Below are 20,169 nucleotides of genomic sequence, written 5' to 3'. Positions count from 1 at the left end.
GCCGGCTTACGCTGCGAGCATGCGCAGTAGGTCTACTTCCTGTATCAACTGACTGAGCATTAACTGTCTCGTAACAGATGCACATTCGAATTATTATTATATCGCTTAATTTTTTAAACATATCATAGCTTCATGCTTACTTTCCTGCTTAACGCCATTTTCTGCGCAACATACCTGTCTCCGATTCACAGCCATGATTTCACTAAGCGTGAAATGTCTCATTACAGGTAAGGAAAATGATAAATACCTATCTAATAAATACAATTACAGCGCATGATTAACTCGACAAGACCTTTAAAAAGGTAATGCATAATTTCATACATTACCTTATAATAGGCCACTGTTAGGTCACTACTATCGCTCACACTGGCTTTAACACTGGCAGTGAGTCAAGATGATTCATTGTATGCACAGTAAGCAAAGCCATATGCATGACTGTGAAATAGTTCAAGTGAATTGGGAGAGAGAGAGAGAGAGAGAGAGAGAGAGAGAGAGAGAGAGAGAGAGAGAAAGAAAAAAAGAAAGGAAGAGAGGTCTTTATTTGTCACATACACATTACAACACAGTGAAATAAATTTTTCATATCTCAGCTTGTTAGGAAGCAGGAACAGCCCTTATACAGCACACCTGGAACAGAGAGGGTAAAGGGCCTCGCTCAAGGGCCCAACAGTGACAGCTTTAAATCACAGACCTCATGATCGGGACCCCAGAGCCTTTTACCACTGAGCTACCACTGCCCTTTAACTCATGTCACAGAACATATGACACCAAAACACACACTAATGCACACAACATAATAAAGAACTAATGTCAAAATAGAATACAAAAAAAATCCTGCTCTCATTACATGCATAACCAGCATAGTATATTGCTGATGAGGATGAGGATGGGTTCCCTCCTGAGTCTGCTTCCTCTCAAGGTTTCTTAGTTACGCCATCTCGGGGAGTTTTTCCTTGCCATAGTCGCCACCGGCTCGTTCATAAGGGACAAACTTACACTTATAAAGAACATCTTATTAATTTTTATCACCACATTATCTGTGCAAAACGGTTTCGAGACTTGAATTGAACAGTATATTAAGCTGCAGCCTGAACAGACGGTGGACATGACTAGTAGTAGGAGACACTGTCAATCAGATTTTATTTTTGTTACAGATTTTCAGTCTCAAATTGCATTTGTCCCAAAAAAGAAAAAAGTGAAATATGTGTATTTTTATATCATGCACCTTTCAGTGAGTTAAGCAAAAGTCAATAAAAGCATTAGTATAGCCGACTTCGAATTTTTTTATTGGAATATATCTGAAATAATTGTACTCATTTTACATTGGTTTTAAATATTTCAATGCATATTTTTATATTTCAGAGCAATTCAGTGTGGTTTAAAATATCAGTTTGCACTTCATATTTTCGTAGATTTGCTTTACTATCTAATGACTTTAGGTTTAGGTTGTAGGCTTATTTATGAGATGATATTTATTCCATTTATATTCATTCATGTACAGAAGTGTTTATTTACTGCCCTGCAGTATTCACCTCATCTAGCTGGAATGTGAGCAGGAGTGGCATATCATTTGCAAGACAATTGTTAACACGTGACCCTTTTTTCAAATTCTGAAAAATACTAAATGGGCATAAACGTAAAGCCACATTTTCCCTATTAACTATATTTTGTAGTGATTCATAGCAGAAGCCACATTTTCATTCAAAACCTGTCAAAATAAAAAATCCTACTACATACTACATAAACGCTTGCTTGCAAGGTGCCCACACTACAGGGCTCCAGACTAACTTGATTAAGAATCATGCAAATGTATTTTTCTCCCCTTACATGAAATTTTACTCACCTGATATACATATACAGTAAGGACACCCTCACCATCTACACATTCATTATTTATCTGATCATATGGCAGCATTAAAAAGATAGATAAAGCTATAGATACAGCTCAGGTGCTTTAGTAAATGTTTGTATCAAACATCAGTATGAACAAAAGGTGTGATGAAACTCTTTCTGCTGACCATTGTTATTAGAGTTACTAGAGTTTGCACAGAATATTGTAAAAAATTGTGACATTTATACTGGTGGAAACACATTATTGCTTAGGAAAATGACCAGACTGGTTTGAGTTGCAAAGAATGAAATAATACCGTATTTTTCGGACTATAAGCCGCTACTTTTTTCCCCACGTTTTGAACCCCGCGTCTTAAACAACGAAGCGGCTTATTTATGGATTTTATCCCGGTTTCACAAACTTCAAGCCAAAATACTGAGCGACATAACATTAAACTTTCTTTCGGCTTCTCCCGTTAGGGGTCGCCACAGTGGATCCTCCGCACGTTTGATTTGGCACGTTTTACGCTGGATGCCCTTCCTAACGCAACCCTCCCCAATTTATCCGGGCTTGGGACCGGCACTAAGAGTGGGTGGGGATGGTTCCCTGACCGGGGCTCGAACCCGGGTCGCAGCGGTGAGAGCGCTGCATCTTAACCACTAGACCACCAGGGGACCAGAGCGACATAACATTAGACCAATGAAATTTTCAAACGGAAACGAAAAAAAAAACGCACCTCACCTCACGCACACACCTCACCATTCCACCACGACGGTGACAAAAGATAAACTCCCCAGAGAAATACAGTAGTTGTGAAAGGAAGGAGGAAGACAGTGAACAATGACTTTCTTGGTAGGCTACTGTTAAGATACAAACCGTTGTAATGCGTTGAGTCAGGGTGAAGGGAGAGCTCACTAACTCCAGTTACAACAGAAATCATATAAGCACAGACAGGTTTCCAAAACTCGTGCTTTTTTATTATTCTTGGCAACAGCGTTACGGGTTAGTCAAAGAAACTTAGAAATGAGCATCAGAAAATAATAAACACATAATCCTCAGTATCACACGCACACACACGCAGTAATACCGGAAGAATGCAGTAACGTGCTTTTCCCAAAATACCGCCATGCTCCTAATAGAAGCGCAACATATTGCAAAATAATCTGGAAATTACGGTAATCAGTTTTTATTACGGTGAGCAGTAAAATCTCAGCACGCATAAAACATGGTGGATGGGCCAAAGATAGAAAGCTAAGATGACCGTGAGCACAGGTTCAACCAAACTGGACAGTGTGGAATGAACAATTTTTCATCCAAAATCTTATAATTATATCAATTTATAGTTCTTTTTTAGCACTTTGGTGTATACCTAACAAAATAAGCGTACCCAGATTATGTACATAATTCAAATTATTGGTGTTTACTATCTCTCACATTCATCTCTATAATTAAACATTTGAAGCTTTGACATTTTTCTGCTGTTTCCTGGCATTTGTATGTTTTCAGACTTGCAAGTGATTTATTTTTTTTTATTCATTCTCTTATCAGAGACAGAATAAAGTCCATGTTTTACCATGCATACAACAACTATTTGGAAAATGCATATCCATACGATGAGCTGCGGCCATTAACATGCGATGGACAGGATACATGGGGCAGGTAAAAATATCCAACGTTGATTTTTCACGGTTTTCTTGTTAAAAGATAATCATGACCTAAATCTAATATTTCCATTTTTCAACATTTCCTTTTCCAATACCACAGTTTTTCACTTACTCTTATTGATGCCCTGGATACCTTGCTGGTATGAATTTGTTTAGAAATTTGTTTATGTATGTATGTGTGTATTTATTTATTATTTAATTTGTTTCTTGGTTAATTGTCACGTTTGACACTTTTCCTATTATCTCAGATCTTAGGGAACCACACAGAGTTTCAACGGGTGGCAGCTCTTCTACAGGAAAATGTGAATTTTGACATTGATGTAAATGCCTCAGTGTTTGAGACAAACATACGAGGTGACTTTCCAACACAACTATCAGCACAGACTTTTTTTTATTTTAATCTATTCATGTAGGGCTGTCGATTATTTTAGTAATATTTTCTAACGATTATTCCAACGATTATTTAAGTAATCGGATAGGAAGTACTCTTTCTTTATTACCGAGCAATACTAAATATACAAGAGGAAATAAGACGGGTCTCTTAAAACGAACAAGTATTTTGTTTCCGTTTTAGAAAAATTAACGTTTTGTTGCTGAATTTCATACAAGAATATCTGTGTAAACAGATTTGCCATATTGCATCAATTGCAAATAAAAATATATTTAACAAAAATCATATATAAGAATATAAAAAATCATATCCGATTCCTCAAGATAAAAAAAAAAGTAAACACACTGTACGGTGTTTTCTTTATGTTTTAGTTTGAAATGATCACAAACGTTTTAAACATTCTCCGTTTGCTTCCGCCTGAATCCTATAGAATTTATTTCTTCAATAAAAAAAAGTTTGTTTTTGTCACAATTCTGTGTTTATTTCTTGTAAGTCTGACTTTTTTCCTCGCAATTCTGCCTTTATTTCCCGTCAACATACAGCATTTCTGGAACCATGTTGTGAACCTGAAGTTTAAAGCTGTTGGTGTGTAAACGAGGCTCCTCTGCTTCATCTGTCTTGTTCCGTCTCCTCCAGAGCTGATGGTTAGACAGAGTTCTCTTCAGGAATCGGAGGCTTAGTTTGATACCATGCGATTCTATTGATTTATAGAAAGATTCAGATGTAGAGAACAGAGTAGTATGGAGACGGATGAGCCGCTGTGGTGAACCCAAACGGGAGCAACGAAAGAATAGGAAAGCTTTCTGGCACTACAAAGGAGGTGACGCTGCCCGATTGGCTAAAAAGAAAGTCAGAATTGCGCGAAATAAAGGCGGAATTAGGCAAGCTTTTTTCATGTGGCGGAAAACGGACTTCCATATGAATCTTCTCCGTGCCTCTATTCGGGTTTTCTCCCTGTTTTTCCATTTTATCATTCAGCAGCGTTTTCTGTGTTTACCTGTCCAGAGCGCTCCAGAGTTTAGAATAAAATACAGTGCTCTGTGTGTAGTTCAATAAAGTAAACAAAGCATCGAGGCACATTATTTGATGATTTGTTTATATTCGAATTACTCGAGGAATCGTTTCAGCCCTACATTCAGGCTAACTGTTTACCTCAGGTGCAGGATTTGAATAAAACATTAAATTGTTGATTTCAGACTACTGTACATGTTTTGGGAACTGCAATGCCAAGCAAAAATCTAAAGCTCATGCTGATGAGTCACTGTGTTTCTTGCATGATATGTCGAAAAGTAAGTGGATGTCTGACCACCATTTACAGGATTTTCCTAATCTGTTACCACAGTGTTGAAAGAACCCAGTTGTCTTTGTATCATGTAGTTCAAGATTTCACTTTAAGTTGAGTTATGGGGCGTAATCAAATGCTGTTTAAACAAGATGGCTGATATAGAACAAGACGAGTGGCCTGTACAGAGACCTGACCTCAGCCCCAGTGAGAATGATCCACCTTATTTGGTCCAAAAGTTCCAAAGTTAGTGGTAAACCTTCCCCAAAAGAGTGACCGCCAATGGGGGGACATTTTTACAATGCAGACTAGCAAACATTTACAACTTCTGCATAGGAGCTAATTTGACATCAGTGTATGGTGGTTAAAAAAATGAGCAGGCTTGTTTTGTCTCTAATAAGATGGTAAATTGGAAACAGACATCTAAAATGATTGACATTTAACTTTGATTAGATTTTTCTGAGGTGATCTGACCTTCACTTATGTTGTACATATAATGTGACAAATAATGCAATGCAATTTAGCCACTTCGTGGTTATGGAAAAAAAACATGTGGTCATATTAATTTTTTTAATTCCTTGACAATTTGGCCATACTAATTGCTAAAATTATTAACAATGTACTTCACTTGCTTATGATTATTTGAAACTGTGTTTGGACTTCTGCAGTGGTTGGAGGTCTCCTCTCAGCTCACCTGTTGTCCAAGCAGGCTGGAATAACTGTAGAGGAGGGCTGGCCATGCTCTGGCCCTCTGCTCCGATTGGCTGAGGATGCGGCACGCAAACTTCTCCCAGGTGTGAAAACTACTTGCAGCACAAACACATGTTACATAATAAAAATTCTGCATTCATTGTTTTCTAAATGTAAACTATAATTATAATGTTTGGTAACGTACAGCATACAATTAAAATCTAATGCAACAGTGTTGATACTCTGGTCAGATGACGTTTTCATTGTTTTTCATGTTCATAAATCATGTACAAGTAGCAAACCTAAATATGATATATTTATGCCCATTTTTCTGCGTTATTACAATTCATTTGTTTAATTTTAACACATTCCTCTTTCTGGCACTGCCCCATACTGACCAATGTACTTGCCAGTTACAGGTTATGAAAAATCGCAAGACATTTCCTGATCATGAGCAATTTCACGATCTATTTTCCTCATACATAACAGAAATACTATGTTGAATATTACAAATCAGAATTTCATAAAGGAAATTCCCACTACATGCCCCATGATAATACTAATGATCAGAAAATAGTATTTTTCTGTCTTTTTCTTCATTCTGGCATGTCAGAATTGAGTAAAAGTAAGTTAATAAGCGTCCACTGTCTAACAAGCATGTCTAATTACTGTTCTTTGCACATTCCTCAATTTTATTAAGCTGGTGTCTCTCTGGCTTCACTCAAACATACAACATTGTCACAGTGGAAGCAAATACCATGCATTCAACATTTACAGAGAGTAACACTATATAAAGGAAAAAAGCAGTGGGCCTCTACTGACAATCAGATAAAACCTATTTGCCTGATATAATAATACATAAATAATACCAAATAATACTGAACTAGGAGCCAAAAGCTGTTTCTTTAACCCCAACAACATTTTCCAATCTATCAAGAAAAATGGCATCATCAGTGGTGTGAAAAAGCTGTACTCATTTCCAGTAATGCAATCAAGGAGAAATCAGCCTGATAAGTGGTCAGGGTTTGATGAATCCTAGTTCAGATGATGTAGGTACATAGCCGGTACATGGCAAGGGAAGAATTTATTATTATTTTGAAGTGTTTGATTGTTTCCTGAATTATTTGTTTGAAGAAACTTTCAGGTAAAGGCTCAGGTTCACAAGCTGATGTTTCTGATGAAGAAATAAATCAGAATTAGTTCTTAGTTCTAATCATTTAAGGTGTAATCCAATCCAATGTTAATGGTCAATATATTTCTAGCATTCCACACCCCCACTGGTATGCCCTATGGCACAGTCAACCTGCTAAGGGGTGTAAACCCCACCGAGACTCCTATTACCTGCACAGCTGGCGTGGGCACATTCATCCTGGAGTTTTCCACCCTGAGCCATCTCACTGGGGATCCTGTGTTTGAAGACGTGGCCCGAAAGGCTCTCACTGCCCTCTGGAAAACCCGGTCGGATATCGGCTTGGTAAAAACTATTCCCTTAAAGCTGTTTTAGCAATATTTGAGTGTTCTATCCTATTCATATTATCTACTTATTATATAAAATTTCAGCCATTTGTGGTTCAAATGTTTTCCCATATCATTTAAAGTGAAATCCCCAATTAGATGAATTGAGGAAGATATTTGCTATCAAGGTATGTGTTCAGAATGTTCTTGAGTGAAATTCGTACTCAGCTATGAGTTCTTTTCATAGACATTAAGGTTATGTCATTAGTTTTCAGTATCTAAATACTCTCTTTTCTGCCTGAATTATGTGAACCACCAAAACAACAAAACTATGGGCACTATAAGTTTTCTATTAGTTTGGAACTTTTTATTTGATTTGTGTTATATTGGTTGAAATTCTCAAATTGATTTGGCTTGGATCCACAAAAGAAAACATGTCTCTTTCTCTGCTACAGTGTGATTCCATTGGTTGTTTCTTATCTTACACATCTTGGATATCCTGACTGAGCAGCAGACCACCAGGGTGGTTTATTTGTGCGTGTTAATAGCAACATTGTCATTGATTGATTGTGAAATATGAGCTAACATGTGCAACCCATAGAAGCTAGCAATTCATCACACTCATCTTTTGTTTATTCCAATATTTTAAAGTTCTCAGTTCTCAAGAAACACAATACACCGGAAAATAAAGGCAATGCTCCTCTAAACATTAGCCAGATAAAAGGGCATTTTTTATGGAGTATACGACTTGCCTTTAGAGCATTGGTCTCTTTTCTTGTGCTTCTGTTTTAAACTGAGCTTCTTAATGTGGACCCTATAGGACCCTTATAGCACATCAGGGCCATTTTCTGTGTAGAAGGTTGGTGTCTTCTTCTTCTTTTTTCAAACCCACTACCTGCATGTCTTCCCTCACCACATCCATAAACCCCCTCCTTGGCCTTCCTCTTTTCCTCCTTCCTGGCGTCTCCATCCTACCAGGCGATACACTTTAATATGTTGACGCAGTCTTGAACAGCATGGATGTGGGCCAAATGCAACTTACTAAAGGGACTCTTTTCTCTTTTCATTTTCTGTTGCACTTGTATAATTTCCCCACTTTTGCTTTTGCAAAGGATATTGTCTTTTATTCGTGCTAGATCTGGTGCCTTATCTGCTGATTGCTTCAGTACTTTGGCTACACAGTGTTGAATAGAAAGCAATATCCGCATCAGCTGTAGTTTGTATCGAGTTTTACTAATGGAGTTATGTTGCAGTAAGTGAAAGGATCTTTAAGATATTTAGTTTAAATCTAACTCAAGGTCCAAAGCATTGGGCATTGATTATGTCTATCAGGTCTTGGTGGAACAGGCCACTTGCCAAGAAAGCTAATTTGCTGTACAGCCAACTTAAACAATATGCCACGTCTTGTTCAGCAACACATTAAATTGTGGTGAAATAAAGAAGAATGGCATATTCAATGCTGTATTTAGAGTCTTTAATATAATTCCTGATCCCCTCAACAAAGAAACTGGGGAACGATGATAATTGTATCATTGCATGAGCCTTTTATGAGCTGCACAATTGAGAACATAGTCACATGGTGATGATTTTGCTAATTACTGCTTGGCAAGGAAACAAGAACACAGGACACTCTTCTTGATGAGGAAACGTTCCTGGTGGGCCAAAATAAATCAGGAGGCAATCATTTATTGTTTGTCTACTGATAAATGGTATTTGTATTGTGGCAAGAGAAAATGCACAGATTTTAGTTGAAAATTATGCATCATTATGTAAAACAGTCAATTCTGTCTATTTGAAGTGGTGGAGCACTTTAGCAGTGATGTCCCACTCTAGAATGAGCTGCAAAGTGGGACATCACTGCTAAAGTGCTCTCCCACTGAGCACTATAGGAGTTCATATGGCCAGAATTCAGGGTCAGACTAGACATAGAGTTGATTTGGCATGCCTGATTTAAAAACTGTAGGTGGAGGATACACACAGACATTTGAAAATCTGTCAACTATTAGTGGCAACACTAAATGAAAACTTAATGCTTGAGAGTAAACCTCATGTTGGTATGACAAAGACAGCTGAACAGCTAAGAAACAAGCATAAAAAAGTGGGATTTTTTTTAAGGTTAAAAAGGCTATCATTGGCACTGACTTTTTTTTCTCAGCCTATTGCCACGATAGCCTCAGATTTCTGTTCTTGTCTAATGGGTTTTGAACCTAAAGTGGTATTCATGTTGTAGCCCATACACCTCAAGGTTTCTCTATACTTCTGTATAGAAAGAATATTTCTGTATATGAAATTTCTGTATAGTGTCAGCTAAAAAAAAAGTTTTTACTGACTTTTTTTACTGACTTTTATTATTAGCAATGTGTGTTCAGCTACAGAACTTTTTCTTACTCAGTGTTTTTGTCTTTCAATGTTTTTTTATTGTACTGTTGCCAAATGATTAGCTGATTAGATACCGGCATCACTGTTGCTCTTCAGTTAATGACATTGTGTAATTTCCTCATGTAATTGGGGATTTAGCAATATTCTCTGATGTTTAAGCTCTGGGTTACTGATCATAAGGTCAGGGTTTCAAGCCCCAGCACCACTAATCTGCCACTTTTGGGCCCCTGAGCAAGTTACCTAACCCTATCTGCTCCCGTGGTGGCGTACCATGGCCGACTCTGCGCTCCGGCCTCAGCTTCCTGACAAGCTGTCATATATGGGAAAAACTGGGGCATGGTAGCTCAGTGGTTAAAGCTCTGAGTTATTGATGGGAAGGTCTGGGTTCAGGCCCCGGTATCACCAAGCTGTCATTCTTTGGCCCTTAACCCTTTGTGCTCCAGAGGCGCTGTACTTCCTGTACTCTGACCACAGCTTCCTAACCACACTGGTGTATGCAAAGAAAGAATTTCACTGTGCTGTAATGTACATGTGACAAGTAAAATCACCATTACCCCTTTACTTGCAATTAGAAAAAATAATGAAGTGTTATTTATAAAAAAATAATAATATAATCAACTTCTTTTCAGGTTGGAAACCACATTGATGTAATTACCTCAAAATGGGTCGCTCAAGATGCAGGGATCGGTGCAGGAATTGATTCATACTTTGAATACCTGTTAAAGGGTGCAATCATGCTGCAAGATGAGGAACTTCTGAACATGTTTCATGGTATGCAGATATGGTACTTAAAATTTACCATAATTGTGTATTATGCCACATTTTCTCAATTTACCCTGACAATTGAGAAATGTTTCTCATGGCATATTAAGTACTATTTGTTTTATAACTTTTTGTGTTTCAGAGTTTAATAAGTCTATAAAGAACTACACCAAGTTTGATGACTGGTACTTATGGGTGCAAATGCATAAGGGTACTGTTTCCATGCCTATATTTCAGTCACTGGAGGCATTCTGGCCTGGTCTGCAGGTGAGAGCACAGATTGTGTCCACTAGATCAGGAGAAATAGATCTCTTTTTGCTTTACATTTGCATCATTTAACAATTCCTTGATGAACTTGTTAACCCAATGTGCATATTTGTTTTTGTTTATGAAACAAATTTAGAGTCTTATAGGGGATATTGAGAGTGCAACAAGGACTTTCCATAACTACTGTACAGTGTGGCGTCAGTTTGGTGGTCTTCCAGAGTTCTACAGCATTCCTCAGGGTTATACTGTGGATAAGCGAGAAGGATATCCTCTAAGACCAGGTACTTGAATGTTACAGATTAGGGTGTGATTGTCAGGATTTTAAAAGTAAAACACTATATATTTTTCTACATGTAAGATTAGGTAATAATACATCATCTTTGGCAGTAAACTGAAGATAGATATTTAGTTGTTTTAGGCTAGCTTTAGCAACAATAAAAAAAAAAAAAATGTGATTTTTTTTATTTTTTATTCCAGAGTTGATAGAGAGTGCAATGTACCTGTATAAGGCCACAGGTAACCCAACATTTCTGCAGCTAGGCCGGGATGCAGTAGAGTCCATAGAGAAGATAAGCCATGTTAAATGTGGATTTGCAAGTGTAAGTATTTGAATACTAACCCAGTTTTCTCCAAACAAGAAAACAAACCCAGGAAACAATAAGAATACATTTTTACAGTTACTTTACTTTATCACTAGTTTTCTGTCTCTGACCATTCTTTTAAAATAAAGTAAATAAAGAAATATTTTAATGTCCAGTCAAAATAGGATCATTTATTGTTGTCATGTTGTGATGTTTTTGTCATTTAAGTAGAAATTATACATTATGTACAACGATGCCAAAAGAAAAAATCTCGAGAGAAATAGTTGTGAAAGGAAGGAGGAAGACAGTGAACAATGACTTACTTGGTAGGATACTGTTTAGATACAAGCTGTTGTAACGCGTTGAGTCTGGGTGAAGGGAGAGCTCGCTAACTTCAGTTGCAACAGAAATCATATAAGCACAGACAGGTTTCCAAAACTCGTGCTTTTTTATTTTTATTGGCAACAGCGTTATGGGTTAGTCAAAGAAACTTGAGCATCAGAAAATAATAAGGACATATTCCTCAGTCTCCACACATGCAGTAATAGCGGAAAAATGCAGTGGCATGCTATTCCCAAAATACCGCTATGCTCCTAAAGGAAGCGCAACATATTTAACCCGTTACACAGTGTGTAACATGTCTTTTATTAAAGCCTGTGTAAAGTTCATTAGTGTAGATTCAGTGGGTGTGGCTTATATATGGGTGCACTTTATAGTCCGGAAATTACGGTACACACAAAAATACGCACAGAATATTAAAATAAAAAGCATACCAATTTGTGAAAATTTCTTCTTTGATTTTCATGTTATGTGCCACGATTCATATGAGCCATTCAGTGATAAGCCAGGACAAGCTAACTACCAGCTACATCTACTCTCTGTGTGTGTGTGTGTGTGTGTGTGTGTGTGTGTGTGTGTGTGTGTGTGTGTGTGTGTGTGTGTGTGTGTGTGTGTGTGTGTGTTGGTGGGGGGTAGTACTACCACACATCTAGGAATTATTAAAACAAGGCATTTTAGTTTGTTGCAAAAAATCTCAAATGCACATGAAAAATAAATGTTCGGCAAAAAACTAATAAGAGAAAGGTAAAAGAGGTAGTAGTGGGTGAGCATGTATTGCAGGGTGTCTTTAATCAATGTCCACAGAGGGCTCAGTGTGATTGCAGGTTTTAATTCCAACCCAGCAGCAGTCATGCCCAGTTCCACATTTTTCACAAAGTTGTTTGATCTCGAAACCACTATTTGGCTTCAGTGGAGGCCTACAGCTACATTGGCCTTTTGTGGATAAAATGCCTGCTATAGTTATTCATAACATAATTTCTGCATCATAACTAGCATACAAATCCAGGTTCAGGTGAAATGTGTAATCTGTGTGTGCCATGAAAAAACAGTATAAAAATGGCAAAGTAAACAAAAGGTCATATTAGTTTTAGGAAATGACCTGTTAAGTGATAGTGAAAACCCACTGTGACATCATCGGGTGTCAGCTGGTTTGAGTAGAAATAGATGCTACCTCTGTCCTGAGGTGAGATTTTGTGTCAAATGAGAGCAAAATAATAAAAAAAATTATCATCCCATTTTGTGCACAAATAGACCTTGTTCGAGGAGAACCACCTAGTGCACAGTTTTAAATATTGTAGTAAATAATTAATCAGATTTTATAATTTTTTTATTAGAATTGCATTCATTAGAAAATGATATTAATTCTTACGCTATTAATTCTTGTTGTCCTCATACTTTCTTTTTTTTTTCATCTTGCAAAGGTGAAGGATGTAAGAGACCACAAGTTGGACAACCGCATGGAGTCGTTCTTCTTGGCTGAAACTATCAAGTACCTTTACTTGCTGTTCGATCCTGACAACTTTATTCACAACACAGGCACAACATTTGAACTTGGTGGGGCACATGGGGACTGCATTTTGGGGGCAGGGGGTTATATCTTTAATACAGAAGCTCATCCACTTGATCCAGCTGCTCTGCATTGCTGCCGCAAGGACCAAGATGAGCGCACAGAGCTACAGGACATCCTCTTGATCTTAACAGAGCACAATAAGCCTTCAAAGGACCAATCACAGGAGACTTGGGTAGACAGAAATTCAGAAAAAATAACACGTCCTGTAGAAAGAAGAAAATCGCCTCAGCTCTCCTGCCCAGTGCAAAGCTTTAGTTCACGATTTTCAGTCTTGGGTCAAGTCTTTTCTGACAGTACATGAAAAATTATTTTGAGGTAAAGATGTAGAATATTCAGTATTTTTGTATATTCACTGAAAATGTGAAATGTTCCCATGTTATTTTTAAAACTGAAATTATTGTTGCAGCCTTGGACAACCTGTCAGGTGTTACTAAGAAAAGGTGATAAATAAATAATAATTCAAACAATTTTAATTATGAAATGTAAGTAATAAATGAATAAAATTATTGCTTTAGAGAGTTTTAAGTAAAACAATGCCAGCATGTTTCAAGCTTTTGGTATTACATTGCCTTTTCAATTACCTTGATATCCTTGAGATGCATCTACTGTAGACAACTAGTTATTAGCTACAGCTAACTAGTTATACAGAAAATATCAGCTGCTAGTAAACATAGCAAATATAACACATGCACATGCAGCCTGGCAAAATATAGGTACACGCCAAAGCTACCATATTAAGCTTTGATTACGCCACACATACCCTATGATATTATGTTAAGCTGATGCAATGTCACAATATTTATTTCCATCTAGAGTTGCAATAATTTCTTGCCAAGATCTTGTTAGAAAGGGGAGTCAGACCGCTGTGAAAAGAAATTCAATGGGACTCAAAGGTTTGGACTCTGTGGCGGCCAATTAATGTGTGAAAATGATATTACATGTGCGCTAAACAAATTCGAGCTTGATAAATCCTAGCTTTGTCATCTTGGAATATGCCCATTCCATCATGGAAGAAAAACAGTACATTGCAAATATGGTAATTCAGGTAGTTAGCTGACCTCATTTTTTGGGCACATAATGTTGCTGAACCAAGACTTGACCAACTGAAACAGCCTCAGATCAAAAATGCCCCCAATGGGTTGTATGGTAGGCACTAGGCATAATGGAGGCATCACTGAATCCACATCTCTTCTTACTCTGATTCCCCCACTATGTAATAGGGTAAATTTGGTCTCAGCAGACCACATGAACTTTTACCATTGCTTCAAAGTCCAATCTTTATGCTCCTTAGCATTTCATTTTTTCATTTAGCCTCACTGATAAGAGGTTTTCTTAAAGCTATGCAGCTGTTCAGTCCCAATCCCTTTAATTTTCTTCACATCGTGCATGTGGAAATGCTCTTACTTTCAAAAGAAAAAGAGAATAAACCAAATTGACAAGTGATGTCATGGCAAATTATGTCTGCTGAATTCGCCTGTTAGGTGTTCAAGTGGGACACGCGCATTAGCAAAAATAGCGAAACACTACTTGAAACATTGAAATGTTTTTCAGTACTCACAAACAGCCTCTTGGTAAAAAAAATAAAAACAAAAATGACAAAAACTTTTACAATTTACTACTCACCAAAAACTCACCGAAAACACATGCAACTGAACACAAAAATGGCGTCGCCTCACTTTGAAACGGCTGACTAGTGTGGGAAGTTATTAACACATTCAAATATGTCTACAGAAGTAGTAGAATTTATTATTACTATTAAAGATTAAGGAATCTTACCAATGTATGCCTTGAAACACCTCTGCATTCCCTTCTTCAGTATATTTTTGTTCATCTGGAGCTAATAACATTTGTGTGGTCTTTACAATGTTATATGAACATCAAAATTAAATATGTGCTTAATATATGTCATATTACATATTGAGTATTCTTTATGTACTCTATATATAAACTTAGTCCCAAAACGTAAACCAACATTCAGAATGTAGTTGTGGGGAAAAATAAGTACACCTTTTCTCCTGCCAAAATAATTCACACAGTAATTAGCAGGGAGCTTTTATAAATGTGATGTGTGTGGTTCAAGAAAAGTGCGACTACCTCTATAAAAACAGAACTTTTGTCAGTTTGGGGTTTTGGAGCATTCAGATGTGTGAAACCTCATGCAAGGAAGAAAGACCTCGACCATGACCTCTGAGAAACAATTGCTGCTGCTCATCAATGTGGGAAGGCCAACTCCATTTAAAGATTTATATATATATATATATATATATATATATATATATATATATATATATATATATATATATATATATATACAGTTATGGCCAAAATTGTTGGCACCCCTGGAATTTTTCCAGAAAATCAAGTATTTCTCACAGAAAAGTATTGCATTAACACATGTTTTGCTATACACATGTTTCTTCCCTTTGCGTGTATTGGAACAAAACAAAAAAAGGGAGAAAAAAAAGCAAATTTGACATAATGTCACACATAACTCCAAAAATGGGCTGGACAAAATTGTTGGCACCCTTTAAAAAATGTGGATAAATAAGATTGTTTCAAGGATGTGATGTTCCAATAAACGCACCTGGGGCAAGTAACAATTGTGGGCAATATAAACATCACACCTGAAAAAGGAGAGAAGTTCACTTTGTCTTGCAATGTGGGTGCCACACTAAGCATGGACAACAGAAAGAGCAGAAGAGAACTGTGTGAGGACTTGAGAACCAAAACTGTGGAAAAATATCAACAATCTCAAGGTTACAAGTCCATCTCCAGAGATCTAGATTTGCCTGTGTCCACAGTGCGCAACATTATCAAGAAGTTTGCAACCCATGGCACTGTAGCTAATCTCCCTGGGCATGGACGAAAGAGAAAAATTGATGAAAGGTTGCAACGCAGGATAGTCCGGATGGTGGATAAGCAGCCCCAAACAAGTTCCAAAGAAATTCAAGCTGTCCTGCAGGCTCAGGGAGCATCCGTGTCAGCGCAAACTATCTGTCGACATTTAAATGAAATAAAACGCTATGGAGGACCCCACTGCTGACACAGAGACATAAAAAAGAAAGACTACAGTTTGCCAAAATGTACTTGAGTAAGCCAAAATCCTTCTTGGAAAATGTCTTGAACACAGTACCTACAGTCAAATATAGTGGAGGTTCAAAGATGTTTTGGGGTTGTTTTGCTGCCTCTGGCACTGGGTGCCTTGAGTGTGTGCAAGGCATCATGAAATCTAAGGATTACCAAAGGATTTTGAGGCGTAGTGTAGGGCCCAGTGTCAGAAAGCTGGGTTTGCCAGCCCATTTTTGGGGTTTTGTGTGACATTATGTCAAATTTGCTTTTTTTTTCTCCATTTTTTTGTTTTGTTCCAATACACGCAAAGGGAATAAACATGTGTATAGCAAAACATGTGTTAATGCAATACTTTTCTGTGAGAAATACTGCCAACAATTTTAGCCATGACTGTATGTATATATATATATATATATATATATATATATATATATATATATATATATATATATATATATATATATATATATATATATACAGTGAGGAAAATAAGTATTTGAACACCCTGCTATTTTGCAAGTTCTCCCACTTAGAAATCATGGAGGGGTCTGAAATTGTCATCGTAGGTGCATGTCCACTGTGAGAGACATAATCTAAAAAAAAAATCCAGAAATCAGAATGTATGATTTTTTAACAATTTATTTGTATGGTACAGCTACAAATAAGTATTTGAACACCTGTCTATCAGCTAGAATTCTGACCCTCAAAGACCTGTTAGTCTGCCTTTAAAATGTCCACCTCCACTACATTTATTATCCTAAATTAGATGCACCTGTTTGAGGTCGTTAGCTGCATAAAGACACCTGTCCACCCCATACAATCAGTAAGAATCCAACTACTAATATGGCCAAGACCAAAGAGCTGTCCAAAGACACTAGAGACAAAATTGTACACCTCCACAAGGCTGGAAAGGGCTACGGGGAAATTGCCAAGCAGCTTGGTGAAAAAAGGTCCACTGTTGGAGCAATCATTAGAAAATGGAAGAAGCTAAACATGACTGTCAATCTCCCTCGGACTGGGGCTCCATGCAAGATCTCACCTCGTGGGGTCTCAATGATTCTAAGGAAAGTGAGAAATCAGCCCAGAACTACACGGGAGAAGCTGGTCAATGACCTGAAAAGAGCTGGGACCACCGTTTCAAGGTTACTGTTGGTAATACACTAAGATGTCATGGTTTGAAATCATGCATGGCACGGAAGGTTCCCCTGTTAAAACCAGCACATGTCCAGGCACGTCTTAAGTTTGCCAATGACCATTTGGATGATCCAGAGAAGTCATGGGAGAAAGTCATGTGGTCAGATGAGACCAAAATAGAACTTTTGGGTCATAATTCCACTAAACGTGTTTGAAGGAAGAAGACTGATGAGTACCTTTCCAAGAACACCATCCCTACTGTGAAGCATGGGGGTGGTAGCATCATGCTTTGGGGGTGTTTTTCTGCAAATGGGACAGGGCGACTGCACTGTATTAAGGAGAGGATGACCAGGGCCATGTATTGCGAGATTTTGGGGAACAACCTCCTTCCCTCAGTTAAAGCATTGAAGATGGGTCGAGGCTGGGTCTTCCAACATGACAATGACCCGAAGCACACAGCCAGGATAACCAGGGAGTGGCTCTGTAAGAAGCATATCAAGGTTCTGGTGTGGCCTAGCCAGTCTCCAGACCTAAACCCAATAGAGAATCTTTGGAGGGAGCTCAAACTCCGTGTTTCTCAGTGACAGGCCAGAAACCTGACTGATCTAGAGAAGATCTGTGTGGAGGAGTGGGCCAAAATCCCTCCTGCAGTGTGTGCAAACCTGGTGAAAAACTACAGGAAACGTTTGACCTCTGTAATTGCAAACAAACAAATATTAACAATGACTTTCTCAGGTGTTCAAATACTTATTTGCAGCTGTATCATACAAATAAATAGTAACATTTTTTTTTAGATTATGTCTCTCACAGTGGACATGCACCTACGATGAAATTTCAGACCCCTGCATGATTTTTAAGTGGGAGAACTTGCAAAATAGCAGAGTGTTCAAATACTTATTTTCCTCACTGTATATATATATATATATATATACACACACACACACACACACACACACACACACACACACACACACACACAAACAAACAAACAAAAGTTACATGTGACTTACAGGCACTTCTACTCATGATAAAAGTTTATATAAATGACAGCACAATCAGAAAAAGAAAAGTATGGCTTTTCTCAAAGTGTGGCTATGAAAAAGCCCTTTCTTTTTTAAATGAACAGGTTAACATAACTTAAGTGTCCAAGATGGCATGTAAACAAACCACAATGTTCTTTACACCAATGAGAACCAAAGTGGAGATGGCCCAGCACATTGTTTAGCAAAAGCAAAATGCGAAATGTCACCACAAAGGTCTTATAAAAACTGTCAAGTGTAGTGCTTAAAGATTGATGATGTGGGCTCGTTTTGCAGTCACAAAACCTGGTAAACATTTAATGACTAAGTCAAAAATGAATTCTTCAGAAGAATGTGAGGCCTCCAGCAGCTGAAATTAAGTCACACAAAAGTATCCAAAGTACATCAATGCACTGACATCTGAAAAAATGTATTGGAATCCCTAAGTCAAATTCCAAATCTCTACTTCATTGAGAAGCTGTGGTTGGAGCTGTACAAACATGAATTCCCTGCAACATAAATAAACTGAAGCAATTTTATAAAGAAGAGTGGGCCAAATGTTTCCAAAAAATTTTTTGGTCAAGTGAAGATTGCTAAAGGTCGTTTAGCTCTTAATTGTACAGCGTTCTTATATCTTGTTTTTTATTTAATTATGAATTATTTTTTAAATGACTACATATTGAAATTTTCGTTAAATTAGGTTATTTGTTTATTTAGAAAAGTTGTTGAGGACCACACAATGTATATTTAGGCCCTGACAAACGATTGAGAAAAATTTAAATAGTGTCCATCTTTATTATCATCTCCCTCTATTTTCAAGACTCTCTTTGCTGATTTAATTGCAGAAAAAAAAACAGATGACACTAATAATTGCTATACTTTAACTCCACAGTTCACACCTCAAACTCTATTATTAATTCCCTTAATTTAATGACATGTTTTATTAAAGGAGCTACTGCTCCATTTCCTAATTTCCTACACATATATATTACCTTATATTCATGCGAAACAAATTCAGCATGCTGCTTTAAACATGTTTCTGCTGTGAATTCTAAAAAAAAAAAAAAAGTTGACGTCCATTTACGTTGAGACATCATGCATTTCATTGAAGTATATCTATTCCTTTCATATCTCTTTTATATATATATATATATATATATATATATATATATATATATATATATATATATATATATATATATATATATATATATATATATATATAGGTCCCCTAGTGGTTAAGATGCAGCGCTCCCACTGCTGCGACCCGGGTTCGATTCCCGGTCAGGGAACCATCCCCAGCCACTCTTAGTGCCGGTCCCAAGCCCGGATAAATTGGGGAGGGTTGCGTTAGGAAGGGCATCCAGCGTAAAACATGTGCCAAATCAAACGTGCGGAGGATCCGCTGTGGCGACCCCTAACGGGAGAAGCCGAAAAGAAAGTTTTTATATATATATATATATATATATATATACAGTGAGGAAAATAAGTATTTGAACACCCTGCTATTTTCCCACTTAGAAATCATGTAGGGGTCTGAAATTTTCATCGTAGGTGCATGTCCACTGTGAGAGACACAATCTAAAAAAAAATCCAGAAATCACAATATATGATTTTTAAACTATTTATTTGTATGATACAGCTGCAAATAAGTATTTGAACACCTGAGAAAGTCAATGTTAATATTTGGTACAGTAGCCTTTACAGAGGTCAAACGTTTCCTGTAGTTTTTCACC

General features: G+C 37.3%; 1 protein-coding gene across 2 annotated transcripts; it reads left to right on the top strand.

Moving 5' to 3' along the window:
- Window positions 1-13,761, top strand: edem2 (ER degradation enhancer, mannosidase alpha-like 2). Of its 2 annotated transcripts, none has more exons than XM_083521213.1 (11): window positions 1-227; window positions 3,380-3,490; window positions 3,596-3,635; window positions 3,744-3,849; window positions 5,837-5,962; window positions 7,121-7,332; window positions 10,322-10,463; window positions 10,597-10,721; window positions 10,858-11,002; window positions 11,199-11,320; window positions 13,063-13,761. In XM_083521213.1, the coding sequence occupies exons 1-11, from the start codon at window positions 133-135 to the stop codon at window positions 13,510-13,512; spliced, it is 1,674 nt and encodes a 557-aa protein (XP_083377339.1). In that variant the 5' UTR covers window positions 1-132; the 3' UTR covers window positions 13,513-13,761. The 2 variants fall into 2 exon arrangements, with proteins under 2 accessions (XP_083377339.1, XP_083377340.1); XM_083521214.1 differs by lacking the exon at window positions 1-227 and adding an exon at window positions 1,458-2,148 and having other exon boundaries at window positions 3,015-3,490.
- The last annotated feature ends 6,408 nt before the right edge of the window (window positions 13,762-20,169 follow it).

Source organism: Silurus aristotelis (genome assembly GCF_946808225.1).
Source record: "Silurus aristotelis genome assembly, chromosome: 19".
NCBI lineage: Eukaryota > Metazoa > Chordata > Actinopteri > Siluriformes > Siluridae > Silurus > Silurus aristotelis.
Note: the sequence above shows the minus strand (reverse complement) of the source record. Positions and strands in the feature narration are given on the sequence as shown.